This window comes from Pogona vitticeps, chromosome 6 (assembly GCF_051106095.1).
Source record: "Pogona vitticeps strain Pit_001003342236 chromosome 6, PviZW2.1, whole genome shotgun sequence".
NCBI lineage: Eukaryota > Metazoa > Chordata > Lepidosauria > Squamata > Agamidae > Pogona > Pogona vitticeps.
The window spans coordinates 120,569,759-120,591,182 of record NC_135788.1 but is presented as its reverse complement, the minus strand read 5'-3'; the positions used below and the strand labels follow the sequence as shown (position 1 = coordinate 120,591,182).

The 21,424-nt window shown below is 48.3% G+C and overlaps 1 protein-coding gene across 1 annotated transcript in view; it reads left to right on the top strand.

The window, feature by feature from the left end:
* Positions 1-21,424, top strand: part of ACAP1 (ArfGAP with coiled-coil, ankyrin repeat and PH domains 1) — a 30,042-nt gene that overhangs the window by 7,415 nt on the left and 1,203 nt on the right. The window contains exons 4-22 of the mRNA XM_072977191.2: positions 860-913; positions 2,160-2,218; positions 3,334-3,517; positions 3,720-3,764; positions 5,199-5,294; positions 7,633-7,707; positions 8,130-8,239; positions 9,291-9,342; positions 9,892-9,992; positions 10,340-10,451; positions 12,350-12,558; positions 13,391-13,460; positions 14,521-14,615; positions 15,543-15,712; positions 16,567-16,599; positions 17,260-17,462; positions 17,567-17,676; positions 19,055-19,165; positions 21,007-21,056. Coding sequence (XP_072833292.2) covers positions 860-913; positions 2,160-2,218; positions 3,334-3,517; positions 3,720-3,764; positions 5,199-5,294; positions 7,633-7,707; positions 8,130-8,239; positions 9,291-9,342; positions 9,892-9,992; positions 10,340-10,451; positions 12,350-12,558; positions 13,391-13,460; positions 14,521-14,615; positions 15,543-15,712; positions 16,567-16,599; positions 17,260-17,462; positions 17,567-17,676; positions 19,055-19,165; positions 21,007-21,056 — 1,939 coding nt within the window. The remainder of the gene's footprint in view (positions 1-859; positions 914-2,159; positions 2,219-3,333; positions 3,518-3,719; positions 3,765-5,198; positions 5,295-7,632; positions 7,708-8,129; positions 8,240-9,290; positions 9,343-9,891; positions 9,993-10,339; positions 10,452-12,349; positions 12,559-13,390; positions 13,461-14,520; positions 14,616-15,542; positions 15,713-16,566; positions 16,600-17,259; positions 17,463-17,566; positions 17,677-19,054; positions 19,166-21,006; positions 21,057-21,424) is intronic.

Genomic DNA, 21,424 nt, shown 5'->3' with positions numbered 1-21,424 from the left:
ACTTTCACGGATCTCAATTCGGCTGATTCTGAAAAGCCTGCTAGAATAAAAATGCTTGAAGAAGCTTCTTTAAAAAGATATCAGAAGGGGGAGCCTATAGTAAAATGTTCGATCGTCTGATGGCGATCTTATATTTCCCCCAGGAAGCTCAGCTCTATATGCATGGATCTCCCCCACCTGCAAGGTAGGTTTGAGCAGAGAGAGATGAAAGGTTGCAATTTTGGGTGGGAAATTTTGTGCCTACAAGCCAGACCTAAAGGCTCCCCGACTCCCTTTGGACAAACCGAGGGCTGATTCTGAGGTGCGTCTTGACTGCCATATAGACGTCTGTGGACGTCGGAGGGGAAAAAAAGGAAAGTCAGGTCAATTTCCATCTTCAATAATTGTTACTTGGATACTCTCAGAAATGACTCTGCAACCGATTATGAGTTAGTTACTTGAAACTTTGCTTGAAATATATAGAGCAGGAGAGTTAGTGACCTGCGATTTTTTAAAAAAACTTTTTTTACAACAGATCCTGGGGCTTCAGGTTTATTTATTTTTTAAAAAATCAAGGCTTTAATTGTAATTTTAAAAAAACCTAAAACCAGGGAGAAACCGGGAAGAGAGAATAAGTAGGAGATACTCATTGTCTTTTTTTTTTTTTTTTTTTTTTTTTTGTGGTTGCTGTTTCTGAAACAGACCTTGAGGTCTAGTAAGATCATGTTTTCTTTTTAAAAAAAGAGATCCCCACATTTGCTGTCTTAGCTCTTTAGTAAACTGGGGACGGGGCATTTTGGTTCCGGGTCTGGGTGCGAATCATCCCCAGATGACCTCTCACAAATCCTCTTGCTTGCTTTTTCTCCCTCCCACTTTCTAGGAGTGCTTAGAAAAATTCTCGGAGAGCCTGACCCAAATGATCGACAGGCACGAGGTGAGTGGCGTGGCCCGTTTCGGAGCTTCCGGGTTTTCTGCTTTTCTCTTTCCTGGGAGACCCCCTCAGTCACGCCATCCTTTCCGGGGACGTAGGAAGGAGATCTGATCCCGGACGAGGGAGGAATCAAGCAAGGACGGATGGGAGGGACGGAGAGACATAATCTGGGGTGGGTGGGTGGGTGGAAGGCCCTACCGGACGGTGGCCGGGTTTGTGTATTTTTGGATAGCAATACCTGGAATTCATCATCCAGAAATGCAAGTCTGCCCACCCTCCAGAATCTACCTGTGTTTGTGCTGCTGTTGTGGGCAAAGGGGTCTTTGTGTGCAATTAAAACACTTTGGGAAATAAGAATCTGGATCCCTCCGTTTTGTTTCTACGATCTGAAGCCGCTCTGTCTCTACCTCCCCCCCCTTTCCTTTTGGTTTCCTTCCACTTTCATTGTGGGTGCTGGATTTGTTTGTTTGTTTGTTTGTTTGTTTGTTTGTTCGTTCCTTCGTTTGTTCGTTCCATTTATACCCCGCCTATCTGGTCATTGCAACCCCTCAAGGCGGCTTACAACACAAAATTTAAAACAGATATATATATATATATATATAAAATAGATGGAGGTGCCTGTTGCTCTGGAGCCCTCCGGGGATGCTGGCGGGTCTTTGGGGCCGAGCCCCGAGCATGAATCCCTATTAAAAACAATCCGATGAGGTGGATTTGTCCACGAAAGCTCACATTAAAAAAAATGTAAAAGGGAGCTTTTCAGGTGCCCTCCCCCCCTCCGTTTTGCCTTTTTTTCAATTTCTGTTTTGCTTTAAAAAAAAAAAAAACACCTCTCCCCCCCCCCCAAAAGGAGGGGTGGATGGGTTCTGAGTCCAGTCTAAGTCTTTGGGCCGGGAGGGGGAGACAACACCCAAGTTGAGTTGCGGGTGCGACTTAAATCTGACCTGACAGACAACTTGAGTTCCCATTTCAGGTATCCTTTTCTGCAGGACCCACTTTTCCTTTGTCAAGCTATTCTGTTCCCCCCCCACACACACAAAAACCTCATGGAAAGCACCAGGAACTCTTAGCATTCTCTCCCCCCCCCCCCCCCGTGCCTCCAAATAGGGAAGGTGCTTTCTGTTTGCTTCCCTGCCTTTGAGAATGATTTTTGCCTCTTTTTTCTTCCTGCCTTTCCTGAGCCCTTTCGGGGGCTTCCCCTCTGGCGATTCCCTCTCCACGACGCCCATCTCTGTTTTTTTTTTTGCCGTAGGAGCTGCTGGATGTGACCCAACAGTCGCTGAAGAATCAGCTCCACAGCCTCGTGAAAGAGTTGAGTGAGCGACTACAACACCCACAACCCTTTGCCCTGGGGCAGCTTGACGGGGGGGGGGTCCTGGAAGCTGGAGTCCCTAACCTTTGAGGGCAGCAGGATGATGCGTTGTGAGGGGAGGCGTCTCTGGAAGGACGCTTTGGGGGCAAAACTAAGGTGGGGTCGGACCAGCGGGGGTCCCCATTTACTCAGCCTCTGTCTGAGTGGCAGAGGGGATTAGAGATGGGCACGAACCAGTTCGCCCCTGTTTCTTAAAGGGAGGAGTACAGGGGCTGCGGCTCCTCTTCCCCGCCTCCTCAGCCAATCAGCCCCTTGCCAGACCCAGCTTGCTGGCTTTTTCCCCCGCCTCCTCAGTTGATCTCCCAGTCACAAGCAAGAGCACAGACTTCTCGGCCCCGCCCTTTCCGCTTGAGTGGCAGATCAGCCCAGAGGGCGGGGCAGAGAAGCCTGAGCTACTGCCGGGATTGGCAGATCAGCTGATGTTCACAGAGGCCGGGCCTGGCGAGGGGCTGATGGAGCCAGCGCTGCGGCCGCCTGGATGAACTGCGACGAACCGGTTCGTGCCCATCTCCGGAGGCGATCTTCCATGCCCTCCTGCCATTCTTAAACCAGTGGATCCTGGTGGATTTCATCATCCAGACTGATCACTTGATCTTGAATATGGATCTTTATACCTTGAGCTTGTCTCAAAGAAGGCTCAATCTGGCAGACATGCCGAGGCGCACCATGCATCTGGTGTTCTCTGGATCAACGCACGGCTTGGGCATCCTTCCTGTGCTTGGCGCTTTTCCTCATTGAGTCGATCTGCTGCTGCTTCCTCATTTTGGTGTCCCGCCCCCCCCACCTTGTTTTGCCACACCTTTTCCTAACTCTGAAATAACCCTAAGCCGGTACACACCAATCGTGGTATTTGGAGCAAGACCCCAGCGCAGGTTTCTAGAAAGAATATTTTTCGTGTAAATATTTGATGTAAATATTTTGCACAAAAAATATTTTTGGTGTAAAAACCGAGATCTTGCTGTAGGTGATTTATTTCCGCCAACTGGGTCGAGATGCGTAGGTTGGTTGAAGGCTCAACGTTCTCCCCCCCCCCGCCCCCACAACTGTGTTTTAGGGACATGAAACATTTCAAGGAGGCCCGGAAGGAGTTTGAACGGGGCAGTGAAACTCTAGCCAGTGCTTTGCACCACAATGCTGAAGTGCCTCGCCGGCGCCACCACGAGGCCGAAGAAGCGATGGTTGCCCTGAAGGCATCGCGCACCTCATTCTGCGCCCGAGCGCTCGACTATGTGCTACAGGTAGGCGACTGGGCGGCTCGGACGCCTGGATTCTCCTGGCTGTTCTAAGGAGAGTCGTACAGCCGAGTGAATTTCCAGAAGGTAGAGGGAGATGACTGGAGGGACCCTCTGGGTTTTCTTCCATGGGGAGTATGGTGGTGGCATAGAAGGACGGAATTCCCAGAAGGAACCCATGGTTGTTTTTTTCCTTTCCATCTTTCAGATCAACGTCATTCAGTCTAAGAAGAAGTCGGAGATCCTGAAATTTGTGAGTCCTTTTCAGAGGGTGGTTCTATGTGGACCCCCCCTGGCTTAGTACTCTGGTTTGGCCCCGTTCAATCAGTCCATGGAAGTGGTTTGGTTTTCACCAGATGGGAAATTTTAATACAGTGGTGCTTTGCTAGATGATTGCTTCACATAATGACGAATTCACTTTACAATGAGGTTTTCGGAGTGATCTTGCGCTTCGTATAACGATGTTTCCTATGGGCGATTTTCGGTTTACGATGTTAGGGACCTTACATCGCAGGACGATTAAATTTTAGGCTCCTGTTTTTCACTTTACGATGTTTTTGACAGCTTGGTCTTGCTTTGCTAGACGGGTCTTTTAATGGTCACTGTTTCGTTAGACGGCTGTCTTTGCTTGGGAAACGCGTTTCGCTTAACAATGTTTCCTATGGCGATTTTCGCTTTACGATGACAATCCGTTCCCATTGGAACGGATTATCAGGTTTTCAATGCATTTCAATGGGAAAACGCATTTCGCAAGACGATGTTTTCACTTAACAGCGATTTTCGTGGAACAAGTTAACATTGTCTTGCGAGGCACCACTGTACATGGAATCAGGGCGGTGCCAATTTCTGAGTGTGTTTGTGAATCCACTCCTGGTTTTGAGTCCAGCCATTTATAGGCATTATCAGAAGTGTTGAAACCTGTTCCTAAAAACAGGTTAACTGCTTGGGAGAACACCTGTAAAGTTCAGAGTAAAACCCCGGAAGGGGTCCGCTACACCAGCCAAATTGGAGTCAGTGGCGATAACATTCCTAATGTCTCAGAGGCGTGTTTCTGTTCACAGGGCCAGCCAGCTGAGCTATTTCACGCACTTTGAGCCCCCCCAAAAAAGGCTGTTTGGGACACCCAAGGACCACTGTAGGCTGCAGAAGCCCACCCAAAGTGAAACTGGGAGGGACTGGGAATCCACTTCTAGTTCTACTTTTTTTTAAAACCCTTTTATACTGCCCGTGGCCAAGGCTATCTGGGGCATGTGGGGATTTCTAGTGCCTTTTCCAAGCTTTGAGATGGAAGACGTTGTTCGGCGCCAAGGGAGAATTTTCCCTCTGTCTCCATGCAGTGTGGTTTGTATGTTGGGGTTGCCGACCTTTGATATGAGGTTTCCAGGCTATGGGCTTATAGGAGGTCAGTTTCGGGGTACCCAGCCTTCGCTCCTCATGGCTTCAAGCCATCTTGGTTTCAGCCGAACCTCCTTCCAGTGCTCCAGCTCAGACTGAGAACATGAGAAATCAAAACAAAGAGCGCGCCCGAGCATGTCCAGAGTTTTTCTCCTTTAACTATAGCTTTGAACAGTTTTAGACTTTAGCTGCAGCCCTTCCCAGCCCCAATGAATCTTGACTCCCAGATTGTTTAAATAAGCAGCCCCAAAGGTGCCACTTCTTCAGTGCAGCTGTTTTTTAATCTTCCCAGATGTTGACTTTGATGGAAGGCCAGGCCTCCTACCTGGAACAAGGGTTCCTGGTGGCAAAACAGCTGGAGCAGTATCGCAAAGACCTGGCAGGGCAGGTGAGCAGAAATGGACGCGTGTGTGTGTGTGTGTGTGTGTGTGTGTGTGTGTGTGTGTGGAGGATACATTGGAACAGGGCCACGGAGGAAATGCGGGATCTGATACTGTCCCTTCTGCTTGGTAGTAGCCATGAGGAGGGAGGAAGCCAAAGGGGAGGGAACGGGCCCGGCTGCCAGGAGAGCAAAAAGGGTCAGACAAACAGGATGCAGGGATTCAGCGTCCAGATTCAACCGTATTAAGAAGGGCATTGGCAAACGGGAGCGCATGCCCGCAGGTGGTTCTCCGGGATGGCGATCTTTCTGGGGATCAAGTCCAGCCGGAAGGCGTTGAGGAAGGCGACCGTGTTCGGCCTGGGGGGGAGAGAAGACGGATGGGGGGGTTGTGGTCCCGGAGCTCAAAAAAACCTTAAAAAGGCTGCTGTGCAGGAGATGGAGCAAATTTACCGTCTGTTGATGTTAGGGCTAGACATAACGGGTGGATTATTCCAGGGCCGTGCCTCCCTCGGTGAACCTGCTCAAGTGTTCATCAGGAGAGGCCCTTCTCTCGGTCCTGCCACTTTCAAAGACGTGTTTGATGGGGACACAGGAGAGGGTCTTCTCTGTTGCTGCTCCAAGACTCTGGAACTCCCTGCCACTGGAGGCCAGTCTGGCCCCGTCTTTGCTCTCCTTCCGCAAGCAAGCCAATACCTTTCTCTTCTCACCATGACTGGTTGCCTGCATGGGATTTTATACAGATTGTTGTGCCTTTACTGCTTTGGCTGCGTTTTTAGTATTGCTTGTGTTTATCCTTTCTTGTTTGTTCCTTTTCAGCATTTGTAAATGGACAGTTTTTAGCTTTGAATGTTGTCTTTTAATGATGTAAGCCCCCTCGGGTATTTTTTAAAGGAGAAAGGCGGGGTAAAAATAGGTTGAATGAATGAATGAATGAATGAATGAATGAATGAATGAATGAATGAATGAATAAATAAATAAATAAATAAATAAATAAATAAATAAATAAATAAATAAATAAATAAATGAATAAATGATTGGCTAAACTTTAGGAGAAACTTCCAAAGATCAGGGGCTTTTCACCAGTGGTACAGACTGCCTCAAGAAGTGGCAAGCAGTTCTGCATTGGGAATGTTTAACCAGAGGCTGGGTGGTCGTTTCTCAAGGAAGTGGCCGTGATATCTGTGTGGCCATATAATCCATCCACCAATAAAATGTTCTGATACGATGTAAAGGCCAGAATGGTGAATGTTGTTCCTAGTAATTCAGGGTCAACCCCCCTTTTATTTTTTATTTTTTTTTTGAACTGGGTTTCCAACTGTGCTTCAAACATTTTTTGGTGTGTGTCCTAAAGCTGTTTTTTGATTTTTGTTCTGGTTTCGCTCCTGAGGAAGATCATTTAGTCCAAAATGTTTCACGTTTCAAGGGGAATCCTGTTCTTAACATATTTGCCATAGGTAAACTTATTTGAATGAACTGGTAAAAAAGCAACACAGTTTTTGAAACTTAAAAATGTTATGACGAGAGGTGCTGTATGTGTGCCAACAAGTGCAAACCAACTTATAGGGACCTTAATAAGCCTTTTTAAGGAAAGTGAGATATTTAAGGAATGGTTTTACCCGTGCAAACCTGCCCTGTGAGTTCCCATGGCCGAGCAGGGATCGGAGCCCAAATCTCCTGATTTCCAACACTCCATCATTCTGGGTATCATTGTGAGGAGGAGATGAGTTATAGGTGGACAAGATCTGGAGGGCATCAAATATGGCTTCTTTTAAAATTCAGATTTTCCCAGGTTTTTCAACCCAGAATTCTCAAGGGAGCTTTGGCACACCCATACCCCAAAAGGATGGGCAAAATAACAGTAGGGTGGCTGGAGATATGGGGCAGAGGGGGTGGTTCTGTGGCCCCAGATCTCCTTGACCTTCAGTTTTTGTCCAGGTGGGTGGGTGGGCAGCTTCCTCCTTTCTGTAATCCCGTTGACGTTGCATTTGTGCGGTGTAAGCCAAAGCGTCCGGGTTCAAATCTTCCCCAGCCGTTTCCTGCCTGCAGCGACACCCTTCCCTGCGAAATGACCCCTGATTTGTGTTTTGACTCAGAGGCGGTGGGGCAGTGGGGGGGGGGAGGTCCAAATTGTCCTTGGTGGCTTTCCCAGCCTTTTTTTTTTTTTTTTTTGGAAGGGAAAAATATCAAATATCAGCTGTTTTGAGTGGGGTGGGGAACTCACCCCATCAGCAGAGTTTATGTGCCTTTTTTGTCCCGCTGAACGGAAAAGAACCCAGGCGTCTGGCCTCACTCCCTCTTGCTCCCTTTTTTTTTTTCATTCTTCTCTCCCCCCCCCCACCCCCAGCTCCATCAGTTGGTCCTGGAGGCCGCCCGAGAGAAACGGGACATGGAGCAGAGACACACGGTGGTCAAGCAGAAGGTAAAGCGTCTTTTCTCCTTCTTTTTAATTTTTTGGGGTCACGGGAATTGATCCAGCAACCTGCCTGTGAGGTTAGTCATCACCCTGGTCTTCCAAATTTGCTCCTGCGTGATGAGAGCTTGAGAATGAATGAATGAAAGTCTCTCTCTCTGTGTGTGTGTGTGTGTGTGTGTGTGTGTCCTGGGGAGAGCGGCTCTAAGGGTTTCATGGCAATAGGAGAGAGCAGCAGGGGGAGGGGCCTAGAGGAGAGGGGAGGAGCTCATCAGCAATGGGGCGGAGCTTGAGCCAAAAAACCCCCAAAGAGGAGATTGAGATGGTTCTGTTTTTTGCTCGACTTTCGGGAGATGATCGTTTTCTTGTTGCTGCTGCTGCTGCTCACTGTATCTTGAGCTGGGTCTTTGTCTCGTCTCGCCTTTTCGCAGGACCTCTCGCAAGAAGACTTTGGCCCCGAAGTCCGAACAGAGCCAGGTGGAGTGGTGATGGAGGGGTATCTGTATAAACGGGCCAGTAATGCCTTCAAAACGTGGAGCCGGTGAGCGAAGCCTGTTCCGAGTCTCCTAAATGCTTTTATATCACCCTCTTTCCCCTTCACTCAAAGCTAGAAGAGGGCAAGGTAGAGAGATGGCTTGTTCGGTCTTCATCATTCAGATTGTTTGGTATAAAAGATTTTTCAGCCCATCGGAGTCCAAGTTCCTAAGCCCTGGCCTATTTTTCTGCGTTCCTCAGGTGAGCACACAAACCACTGTCCATCCTCCTCCCTTTCTGATCAGTTTCTCCCTTGCTCTTTTCTGGAATGTCCTGCTTCAGGGGCCCCCACTGAGAAACTAAACCAAGGACCGGCTGCCATTCCAGGTTTAATCTTGTTTGTCGCAAACCTTGATTGAAAGAAGTCCTCTTCTCCCGATGCGTTGTGGGCTGCTTTCCACAAAAGTGGATGCCAAAGAAACCATCTTAGTCTTCAGGGTTCTGCAAGGCTCTTTGCCTTTTGAATGATGGCTAGTTAGCCAGTCCTTCTCCTGGCTAACTAGCCAGAAGGAAAACTCCAATTTCAAACCTCCACTGCCTTGTGGCTATATCCACTCATGGAAAAGGCTTCAGGAGTTAACCTCGAGGCAAAATCTGGAGCTGGAGTCCTGAAGGCAGCATGTGTCGTTCTGCCAACTCCTGCGACATTGCTGGAACCAGTTGTATTGGCTCTTGCCTTTCCATTGGACCATTTCAGCAATGTGGAGAGCGGGGATCTGCTGCTTGGGTAACAGCCTATCCTCCATATTACCTTACCTGGGCTTCATGCTCTGGAGAGGACACTCCTCGATTCAGAGCATGTTACCATAGTCTCTCGAGACTGAAGGATGCCTATGCTAGTTAGCCAGTCACAAACCATGATTGGAAACCGTGGTTTGTTGTTGGCTTACCGATGCTGGGCTTGTTCAGATTAGAGTTTCCAACCTTCACGTTTGGGACGATTGGAATTCTTGTGGCCGCCAAGCTCTTCCGCCTCTCCTCTTTGCCTCTCCTCCCTCCACTGTGGCAGATTTTAACTCCTTCATAACAATCTCTGTGTCGTTGTTTTTTAATTACAGGCGTTGGTTTTCTATCCAGAGCAACCAGCTGGTCTACCAGAAAAAGGCCAAGGTGAGGAGATAGGTTTGGGGGGAGCAGTGACATGATCTTTTCTTTTTCTTTTTTTTTTTTAAGGAAGGATGGAGTAAAACTCAGACGTACGCAAGGTGTGGCCGAAGGTTTAGATAGAAGGGGAAAGCTTTGGGTTGATTTTGCTCACAAGTCTTCTGCTTTGTGCTTCCCCAAATAAAGCCTTGTCCGGTGTCCTCTAGAGTTTTTCGGACACCACTCCCAGTGGGGAGTTCTAGACTGACCTTCTTATAATAATCATCCGAGAACTGCAGAGATGGAAGGGACCTGATGGATCATCCAGTCCCGCCCCTGGGGGGGGGGGGAATCGAGCTCCCAATGTCTGGCTCCAGAGATAGAGACCTCAAATGCGGAGTTGTCCAGGAGCTTTCATGATCATCTTGCTACCATTGGTTACCAAAACATGTCAAAGTGAAAGGCCACAAAGCCCTGTATGGTTTGGAGTTGGCCTTGCCGGTTTAAGGCTGAGAATCGGGGGGGCCCGGGAGGTCCGTCACGGATCTGAACCTTTTGTTTCCATTTTGTCTCCAGGATGCGGTGACGGTGGTGGTGGAAGATCTCCGCCTGTGCACCGTCAAACCCTGCCCGGATCATGAGCGGCGCTTCTGCTTCGAGGTGGTGTCGCCCTCCAAGTGAGTGTGCCTCACCCTCCCCATCTTGGCAGGGACGGCGGTCTCCCCACCCCTTCCGGGCAGTTTTCAGAACAGAGCTTAGGATATGACTTTAAGGGACGGCAGCCCTTTAAAAGCTGGCTGGGGATTTCTGGAAGGCAAAAAGCAAGGGTTTCAAGGCGTCAGTCTGGTGCCTAGAGTGGGGGGTTGTGTCTATAGCACGGCCCTGTTGGTGCTTTCGTAAAAATGGGCATCCCCGTATTTTGGCTTGTTGTCGGTGGGTTTGAGGAAAACTTGGGACGAAGGAGACGTTTTTTCTTCCCTTCTTTGCCCTGAACTGGGGCCCTGTCGTTCTGTCTCTCTGGCAGAAGCTGCCTTCTCCAAGCGGACTCGGAGAGGCACCAGCAAGCCTGGGTGTGCGCCGTCCAAAATAGCATCGCGTCAGCTTACAGCGAGGACCGGCTGGAGTTCTCAGGGCAGGTACGGACGGATCTCGCCAGAGTGCTGAGACCTCGATACCAACCGGAAACTTACCTTTAAAGGCCAGGTTATAAGGTCTCTGAGCCCTGCTTGTGTCTCTTCCACCCCAACTTGGGTATGGGAGATCTGCTTGAAAGCCGCCGGGATGGGGAAATGAGAAAAGAAAACTAGAATACACTCCCACACTCCTTTCTTCCCCCATCCCCACTGGAAAAACTTTTTTTCTAACAGGAAAAAAAAATAGAAGCCTTCAAGAACTTAGAAAAACACTCCGACAGCATGTATTTTTGCCTTGGGAATGAGCGGAATGCTTTTTAAGATAACAGTTTGCTCGCTCCGAATACCAGGGACAGCATAGGGCTGAGGATTCGTGTGGTTTGCAGAGTTAAGAGCGTTACATGTTGCCATTTTGAGCAACAAAGATATGTAATGAAGTTATGTTTCAAAACAATGATAAGGATTAAGATGAAATTTACATTATTCTTGCAACAAACCTTGTTTTCTGGTTACTTCGAAACTCCCTTTTAAGTCACATTTCAGAGGTGTATTTGAGAGACATTTTCAAAGAACCGTGCCATACGCATTAATCAGAAAGTTTTATTCGTTCAGTGTAATGCAAAGCGCAAAGCTGTAGATAACGCAAGGTACTTGTTCAATATTGCATCGGGGTGGATTCCTTTCAAAAGATGCTAATGAGTGAATGATTTCTAAAAAGTTGGTCTACATCCTCTTACTGATCACCGGCCAGTTTTGAATCTACTGAGGATGATGTGAGTGGTCATATCGTCCAGATAGGAGGGATATAAATAGAATAAATAAACTAAAATAAAAAATGGTGCCGGGAAGATGAAATTCGGTCGATGGGCATCCTGCTACGACCATTGGAAAGGATTGCTCATCAGAGATGTCTGTTTCTGGAAATCACCCCCCCCCCAAGCAACTTAGAGTTCCTAAGGCACTGGATTGCAAATCCCATCCCCAGCTCACCAGGGGATTTTGGGACTTGTAGTCCCCAAATCTAACCTTCCCCCAGCTCTGGAAAGCTCTTACCTGTGGTTGCTTGACAGCTGGAGGTGCCGAGGTAGAACGTGGAAATGTTGGGGTCTGAAGGAGATGCTCCTACCCCCCAGGATGATGGTGTCCTCTCCTTCTCATGCAACCGGTGGCTGCCAGGGAAAGTGTTTCCCAGCATGTGGCAGCTTTCAGCTTGACTTTGTTGTTTAGTCGTTAAGTCATGTCCGACTCTTCGTGACCCCGTGGACCAGAGCAGGCCAGGCCCTCCTGTCTTCCACAGCCTCCCGGAGTTGGGTCAAATTCATTTTGGTCGCTTCGATGACACTGTCCATCCATCTCCTCCTCTGTCGTCCCCTTCTCCTCTTGCCTTCACACTTTCCTAACATCAAGGTCTTTTCCAAGGAGTCTTCTCATGAGACAGCCAAAGTCTTGGAGCCTCGATCCTTCCAGTGAACACTCAGGGTTGATTTCCTTTAGAATGGATAGGTTTGTTCTCCTTGCAGTCCAGGGGACTCTCAAGAGTCCCCTCCAGCACCACAGTTCAAAAGCGTTGATTCTTCGGTGGTCAGCCTTCTTTAGGGTCTTAGACTGAGAAATTTTGCATATGGCTTATTTCCTCCATAATACCATGGCTGTTCATTTCACCCCCATTTCACTCTGGAAGCCAAGCTCCTGTGGCCTCCTGCATTTTCTGAGATTTCAGCATTGTTAGCCAGCACCTATGGCATCCTTTGTCCCCATTCTTAAGGGGATGAAACTTGACTTATTTGTTGGTTGTCAGATGAAACCGACCAGTGATGCTCAAGGTGGAGATGGCATTGCTGGGTGAATGATTCCTGAACCAGCGTGCTGTGTTTCCAGACCTTGGTTCTGCTTCCTTCCAGCCCCTGGAACGCACCACATCCCTCGTCGCTGCCAAGCTGCAGTCACCGTCCGGTCGCAGGCTGCGGGGCGGCGTGGACAAGCACGTCTTGGACCAGGTGCAGCGGCTGGAAGGCAACGCCCAGTGCTGCGACTGCCGGGAACCGGCCCCCGAGTGGGCCAGCATCAACCTGGGGATCACCCTTTGCATCGAGTGCTCCGGCATCCACAGGTGACTTGGCCCCAGCGGCACCCGGGACGAGAGGGAGGGAGGACGAGGAGCCAACCTCGCTGGGCCCTTTGCTTTCGCTTCAGCGTTTCCCTTCTCCACGAGGAGGAAGCAGATGGGGGGCACCTTAAAAGAAAGGTACAGCTGCTCCCCAAGCCTGGGTGAGGATGATGGAAGCTGTGGTTGGACACATTGAGAAGGCCCCAGGTTGGTTGAAGGAGGGGTAGGATCCAGAGCTTGGAAATAATACATTGCAGGCAAAGGAGTGGCGTGCAGTGAGTTATTATTTTTGTAACAATTTCGATTTCAATTCAATTTCAATTTAATTTCAATTCAATTTCAATTCAATTTCAATTTATTATCATTGAATGTATATACACCATATACACATACAACAAAATTCACAAAGAACACTCAGAGACCAGACCAAAACACACACACACACAGACACTCATAACAATCCTTAAGTCCCAAAACCACACCCAAGAGCTCATAGTATCCATACCACATACAACAGAAGAGACCAAGTCATAGTCATACAGTCCAACAACTCACTGCTGGTGATTCTTAAGTTCCTTGTTAAGTGCAATTATAGCTCTAGGATAAAAACTTTTCAAAAAGTGTGTCGTCCGACTTTTAACAACGGAGGGGCGAGGTTACATTTGGTTCTGGCTTCCTTTCCTGGTCCCCCCCCCCCCCCCGCAGTTGATGAAATCAGTAGGAACAAAGCTATTTCACTGGTGTAACAAACAACATCTCCCAATTACATTTACTTCAGATCATTTTTGAAAGCTTCTTCATAGGAACCTCTCCACTTCTGTATCCTCCCACACAGGAGCCTCGGTGTCCATTTTTCAAAAGTGCGGTCGCTGACGCTGGACTCCTGGGAACCTGAGCTTGTGAAGGTAAAGGGGGCGGATAAGCTGATGGGGGGGGGATGATAGTTATCCAGATAATTTTGTCTTGTCAGTGAACCAATGTCTTCCAGCCCCATGAGCTGAAGAGGGCGTTGCAGCTGATGGCAAACTAAATATCATTCCACTTCCCAGCCAAAACCAAGATACACTTTGAACGTTGAATTGATTTGAGTGTACTTTACTCTCCAGTGAATAAGTGGCTGCAAAAGCCCTTCTTTTAGGGCGAGCAGGCCCAGGATCGGTGAAAATGTGTACATCAGTGAAAATATTATTTTGTTTATTTAAAATATGTTTGCAACACAAAAGATTATATAAGGGAAACTGCATGCAAGAATACACAGACGGAGACAGACAGACAGACAGACAGGCAGGCAGGCAGGCAGGCAGGCAGATAGATAGATAGATAGATAGATAGATAGATAGATAGATAGATAGATAGATAGATAGATAGATAGATAGATAGATAGATAGATAGATAGATAGATAGATAGATAGATAGATAGATAGATAGATAGATAGATAGATATCAATGCAGATAGATAGATAGATAGATAGATAGATAGATAGATAGATAGATAGATAGATAGATAGATAGATAGATAGATAGATAGATAGATAGATAGATAGATAGATAGATAGATATCAATGCAAAATAAATTTGATAGATCGATAGATAAAGGGAAATTGCACAGAAAAAAATGCTAATATCAAAAGCAATGTTTACAAGATATGCAGAAATTATCACTGAGGAACAAGCTTGGCAAACTGAAGGGTGTGAAAATTTAAAAATTGAGTGGAACTCAAACTGACAGACCTTATCTGCCAGAGCTCTGGATATGTGGCTCATCTAGAGCTGTGAAAAGTTTGTTTTTTTAAACTGCAACTCCCAGTATCACCCATCCAATATTATGGGATATATTTTAGAAACCACGGTCCAAAAAACCACGTCACTTTTATTGTTTAATGAGTGCACACGCACCCATGCAGAGAAGAGATGAAGTTAGAAAAAAAATGATACCTCTCAGTCGCTCTCTTCCGTCTGTTGCAGCTGATGTGTGAACTGGGGAACCGTGTCATTAACCAGATATACGAGGCTCGAGTTGAGGAGATGAACCGGAAACGGCCACAGCCTGGCTGTTCAAGGTAAACCATCCTTTCCTGCTTTTTTTAAAGCACTCCAAGCTGGCTCCACCCTTGACAGCAAATGTCCATTCTTGATTTGCTTTTAACCCAACCTCTTCCACCTTTGCTAACAGTGGGCAAGTTTTCTGTGTTTCTGGTTTTGTTCCCACACCTGCCCAGTGGGTGGCGCTGTTGCACTGGGCTCGGTTGAGAGGGCGGCTGTTGCAGGCTTTGTCCTCTAGATGTCACCAGCGAGACTCACCTGCGCCGTGGCCCTTTTTCTATACAGTGGTGCCTCGCTTAACGATGTTAATTCGTTCCAGGGAAATCGCTGTAGAGCGAAAACATCATCAAACGAAATTAAAAAAACCCATTGAAATGGATTGAAAACTGTTCAATGCATTCCAATGGGCTGAATACCTGCTCATCCAGCGAAGATCCTCCATATGGCGGCCATTTTCGGTGCCTGTAAAGCAAGGAATCCGTCCTAGAAAACAGCGGGGGGCGATTTTCTTCAGCCGGCGGCCATTTTGAAACCCGGTGATCAGCTCTTTGCTGATCGTTGTAAAGTGAAAATCGGTTCCCGAAGCAGGGAACTAATCATCGCTAAGCAGAATTCCCCCATTTAAAACATCGTTTTGTGATTGCAAAAATGTCAACGTAACGCGGATTTGTCGTAGAGCGGGGTAATTGTCCAGCGGGGCACGACTGTATACCGTTACATACCACCCAGGTCCCAAGAGCATGATGAAATTTCTCTTTCTCTCTTCTGGAAGTCATCCCAGCCATGTACTGAGTGCCTCTGAGCATGCGAAAAGCAACATTTGAATCAGAAACTGAGCTTGCTGTAGAGTGAACAGGTGGATGGGACTCGATGGGCCTTATAAGCCCCTTCCAACTCTTATTATTCTGTGATTCTAGATTTTGTTTTTGTTTTTTTCTCCCCAGGGCAGAGAAAGAGGCCTGGATCCGGGCCAAATATGTGGAAAAGAAGTTCATCACTAAGTTTCCCAAGGCTGGGCTGCGACCAAATTGGAGCGGGGATATCCGGGGGTCTGAGAAGCCGCCCAAACTCTTCCCCAAACCAAAGCCTCCATCTCAGACCCGGAGGAGTCTGGGTACGGAGAGAAAAAGTTTGGTCTCTTCTCAAAGGCAGGGTGTATAAAATGGGGGGTGGGGCGGGTGGATTTTAGGGGGGAAATGTTTGGGTTGGTGGAGGAGGTAGAGAGCCTCTCCATCTCCGCTTCCAGCAAGCTGCAGATCTGAATGTTAGCTGACTATAAGGTGGAGCAGAGCAAACCTTTGCCATCTAGGGGCATGAGAGATGATCTTCAGGAGAAAGTTGTCTTCCGATCCAGGGTGAGAAGGTGAATCAATGGAAGTGGGGAAATCTGAGCCAGCCTCACCACCATTACCCGGTGGAACTCACCACCACAAGAATCCATGAAGATTAGTGGCAGAGATGCCTTTCAAGTGGGATTACAGATAGACCCACAAAGGTGGTGTTTTCCGGCTTTGGGGAACTTCTAGGTTTGCAACCCATCCTCTCCTTCTGAGAACTACCTTTGTCAGCTTTCCAGAGGCATCAGGCGGTGGGTGCGAGGAAAGCAGATGCTGCCTTAAAGGAGGATTATGGCCACTCTGCTGTTATTTGGGTGGCGCTTCTCATACGCTCTCACGGCTGTCTGGGGCTGATGGGAGTCGTAAGCCAGGCAAACTCTGGAGAGCCTCAGCGGCCGAGTTGGGAACCAGAAAAGGAGGGCTTGGGGTCCAAGTTCAGTAATTCTTGGTTTATCATCCTCTTGAGTCCGTCCCATTTTTCTTCTCACCTATTGAGAACAGGAATAAAAACGGTAATTATAGGGGGAAAAGGACTAATAAGCCATTAGACCAAAGAGGCAATATAAAACACATGATAATTTCATACAGGAAAGTGCCGTGTTCTTACCTGTCTCCTTCCCTCTCCTGACAGGTAATGCGCCAGGTCGCTCGAGTCCTGTCCCAGGTACGTCTTAGAGGAACTGCAGTCTTTCTAATGCTTTTCGTTTGAGTGAATTTGTGAGTCTGGATCAGCCTCTTCAGACCGGCTGGGCTTAGGGTTTGCTTGTGATGGATCCGGTCAGTTGGAACCCCAGAAATCTTATCCTTTGTGCTCCAGGCTTAAGGCCCATAAAATGATGATAAAGGCCAGGCAGAGTTGGGGAGGGTACCACTGAGCACGTGAAGAGCGCTGAGATAGCCCTTCTTGGTAAAGATGGTCTTGGTTGCTTCGCTTTCTCAAGTCCATGTTTTTTTTAAAAAAGTCTTCATGTTTTCCTCCTCCTCCTCCTCTCTTCTTCCCCCCTGCCGCCCAAAGGCCCAGGAAAGTGTGTGAAATTCTTTTTATTTACAAAAGGGAAGCCCTAAAGATATATATTTGTGAATGACACTAGAGGTACAGCCTATTCCTTCACGTGTTCTGGGTGCCTCCACGCAGTGCAGAAAGACAGATTCTGTGGGGATTAGAATACAACTCCCACCATCCCCGGAGACTGCACCAGGAATGATGGGATTTGTAGTCCAAGCCCTCCAGACGCTTTCGCCAGGGCCGGAGTTGTGGCAATAGCTAACCTGTGTTTGGGGCAGCTTTGGCATAATGCCGTCTCTGTCTGTCTCTGCGCCTCAGGGTCAAGGGAAGGCGTGACGCCCATTGCCTCCCCTCCTGCTGAAGACTTGCAGAATCTCCATCCAGGAGCCCTGTTGTACCATGCGGCTGGCGCACCTCCCAGCTTGCCCACCATGGCAGACGCTTTGGCTCATGGGGCAGACGTCAACTGGGTGAACGTGGCTTACGAGAGCCGCACCCCTTTGGTTCAGGCAGTCACGGCGGTGAGTTGGCAGCTTGGTTCCAGAAAATGGGGGAGAAAGAGGCTTCTGGGGGTCTCGAACTCCCCCTTCGAACTAACGAATCCCATGTTCTTGGTTTCCCCCAGAATTCTTTGCTGGCCTGCGAATTCTTGCTTCAAAACGGTGCCAACGTCAACCAGCCGGACAGCCGGGGGAGAGGCCCCCTCCACCATGCCACCGTCTTGGGCTTCACAGGGTACGGCTGATTACTTTCTTTAAGATATGTTTGGAATAACTTTATTTTAAAAATGTTTTTAAAAATGCAATTGCCTTTTAGCACTCATATATCCTGGAAAGCACTGGGGAAAGTTCGTGTTTTTTAAAGAAAAAACTCCCCAGAATTCTGGGATAGGGGCCTCGTAGTATGTCAGGTTGCAATTTTAATTATGTTGTTGCTGCTGTCTGTTGTAAACCACCCAGAGAGGTCCTAGGCCAGAGAGGCGATCATAAAATAGAGTAAAGTAAGTTTGGTTGTTGTAGGTTTTTCGGGCTGTTTAGCCATGTTCTGGTTGAGCAGCCCCCCAAAAATACAACCACGATCGATTCCTGGCCATGAAAGCCTTTGAGAATACATTAAAGTTTGTTAGTTTGTTGGTTTGCTTGTTTATCTGTCCCACGTTTCTCCTTAAATGGAACCCAAGGAGGCTAAATGTAGTAAGGAGAGAAAAATAATAATCTAAACTCTGGTTTAAACAGTATATGCATACCAGAAGTACAGGTGGTTAGATGAACCTGAACAGAATAAATTTGCTTTATACCCCTTCTGGATATTGATCCACCTCGTTCAGTCTGGTGCAGGCCTCTTTTTTTCAGAACCTGGTGGGTCGGGAGGTCCCAGCCTGCCCTAAGTAGAGCCTTTCGTGGCAACACGACTACGTATAAATGCCTAAGAAAAGAAATGATTAAGAAGTGAGGTCTTTCAAAACATTTCTGGTCTGAAGGTGTCTGTAAAGGTTCAAGATGCCTGGTTTACACGGGCTGGTAGTGGCTGTGCAGGATATCAGAAGGGAGGGGTCTTGGCGACCCCCCTCCACCCACCCACCCCGGCATGAAGACCAAACCCTGGATCCTTTCTGCCGGCTAACCGATGGCCCAAAAGAGCTGATTTTGAACCCAGGAGAGCCATGTTAACATTGCAACCCGTCGCATGCGATCTAGCCACTCAGGTCATGGAGACCTTAGCTTAGCATGGCCTTGCAAGACCTGAATCGCTAGAGTCCCAAAAGAGCCCTGTGAGGACTCAGCTCCTGGGCTAGCGGAGGATCTTGTGCGATTTGTGTTGTTCCACCGGAACAGAGAGACACCCGCTCGGTGGCCTGACAAGACACTTTTGGGTGGATTGAGCAGACCCGTACCCTGTTCTTCCAGCAGAGGAAGGAAGGGGAGAGATGTCATTCTGACTGTCTTGGACTGCAATGTAAGGATTTACACCAGAGGGTCAACCTTTAAGGGTCGTCGTCCAAATGTTGCTACTGATAGGTATACCAAGCCACTTAAATAGAAGCGGTTGTAGCCGTTGCCAGTTTCATGAAAGCAGCTGTTCAGGAGAGACGCTTTCCTCCCACTCTTTCTAGGCTGGCCTGCCTCTTCCTCAAACGGGGCGCCAACATGAACGCCGTCGACGCGGATGGGAAGGACCCCCTCAGCATCGCGATCGATTTGGCCAACGCGGACATTGTGACCTTGTAAGCCGAGCTCCCGTCTTTCTTCCCCGCCTGCCCTGGCGACCCAGCCGTCCTCGATCGGAAAGCTCCCGGCTGGCCATCGGGTGTGGGTTGTGCCCCTTTTAGAGACTGGGAGAGAAGGGGAGGATTCTGGGAGAGGGGCCAACGGGGAAGAGGGGGATTCTGGGAGGGAAAAAGAGGGAGAGAAGAAGGAAGGAAGGAAGGAAGGAAGGAAGGAAGGAAGGAAGGAAGGAAGGAAGGAAGGAAGGAAGGAAGGAAGGAAGGAAGGAAGGAGAGGAAGGAAAGTAGGAGAGGAAGGAAAGTAGGAGAGGAAGGAAGGAAGGAAAAGTAGGAGAGAAAAGGAAGGAAGGAAGGAAGGAAGGAAGGAAGGAAGGAAGGAAGGAAGGAAGGAAGGAAGGAAGGAAAGGAAGGAAGGGAGGAAGGAAAGGAAGGAAAGGGAGGGAGGGAGGGAGGGAGGGAGGAAGGAAGGAAGGAAGGAAGGAAGGAAGGAAGGAAGGAAGGAAAAGGAAGGAAGGAAGGAAGGAAGGAAGGAAGGAAGGAAGGAAGGAAGGAAGGAAGGAAGGAAGGAAGGAAGGAAGGAAGGAAGGAAGGAAGGAAGGGAGGGAGGGAGGGAGGGAGGAAGGAAAGGAAGGAAGGAAAGGAAGGGAGGGAGGGAGGGAGGGAGGAAGGAAGGAAGGAAGGAAGGAAGGAAGGAAGGAAGGAAGGAAGGAAGGAAGGAAGGAAGGAAGGAAGGAAGGAAAAGGAAGGAAGGAAGGAAGGAAGGAAGGAAGGAAGGAAGGAAGGAAGGAAGGAAGGAAGGAAGGAAGGAAGGAAGGAAGGAAGGAAGGAAGGAAGGGAGGGAGGGAGGGAGGGAGGGAGGAAAGGAAAGGAAGGAAGGAAAGGAAGGGAGGGAGGAAGGAAGGAAGGAAGGAAGGAAGGAAGGAAGGAAAAGGAAGGAAGGAAGGAAGGAAGGAAGGAAGGAAAAGGAAGGAAGGAAGGAAGGAAAAGGAAGGAAGGAAGAGATGGAGGGAGGGAGGGATGAAGGAAGGGGGAAGAGGAAGGTTTGAGAATGAAAATTTTACCCACAAGGGTTTCACCTCTTGTGTTCATTTCAGCCTGCAAGGAAAATTGACCATATAGATAAGGAAGAGAAGGAGGATGGAAGTTAACACTAGAGTTTTATTTATTTTGCATCTTGATATGTGATTTGCCCAAGCTGAAAGCCCCACTGGCTTTGTTTGCAGCGTGCACAATGAAGCAAAACCAAACTCCCAGCAGTTATAAAAGTAAACTACTAACAATTATATGAAGCATAATATTCAACCCAAGCAGCAAACAGCAGCCAGGTGTTTTGTAAATTTTCCTCTGCAGATCAAAGGCTGGATAATTCATGGATTTGATTAAAAGCAGATTCAGACCACAGGGGTCTTCAGTCTGTTATAGAAAAAGGTGTCAGCGAAGGACCCGGCTGCACTTCTGCAGGGAATCTAGCATAAAGTCCCTCTTTCTCAAGACTGATCCATGAGAGGGATTCCCCCTGACATATCAGGAAGCTGGGAGCACGAGTTCGTATAAGTGCCAGATAATGTGGCCTCAAGCTGTATAATAGATGACAGCCAGCGCTTTGAATCTGGAAGCACAGTCGTAATGGTTGGCCTTGTTTTGCTGTGGTCTCCTGGCCTCTTTCTATGGGGAGCTGCCTTCTCCACCAGCTGATGCTTCTGAACTATCTTCAAGGGCAGCCCCGGAGACAGTGCTTTGCAGTAGTCCAGCCAGAGGCGCCACTAGAGGGCAGGAAGGAGGGCCTTTTCTGTTTTGGCTGACAGATGTTTCTCTTTCTCTCCCACCCCCCACCCTCAAAGACTGCGGTTGGCCAAAATGCGAGAGGCGGAACTTGCCTTGGGCCAGTCAGGTGAGCCTTACCTGGGGTGAGGGCTGGGAACGAGGGAGGTTTGCTCAAGATCTCTCCGTGGTTTTGGTGTCTCTGCGGAGCCAGCGGTCAAGAGTTCGATTCCCCCAATGGGCCCCCTTTGGCAGGGGCTGGACTGGATGACTCACCGGGTCCCTTCCAGCTCTGCAGTTCTAAAATACGATTCTCATCATCATCGTCACCATTCCTTTGGTAAAATGTAAGATGGGCTGAGCTGGCTTTGTCTTTCGGCCTCTTGTTTGTCCATTCTGTAAAACGGGTGTAAGACACGCAAGGTGTGGTTATTTAAATACCATATTTCTTCTGTGTATAAGACTATACTTTTGCCTAAAATCTTTAGACTAAAAATT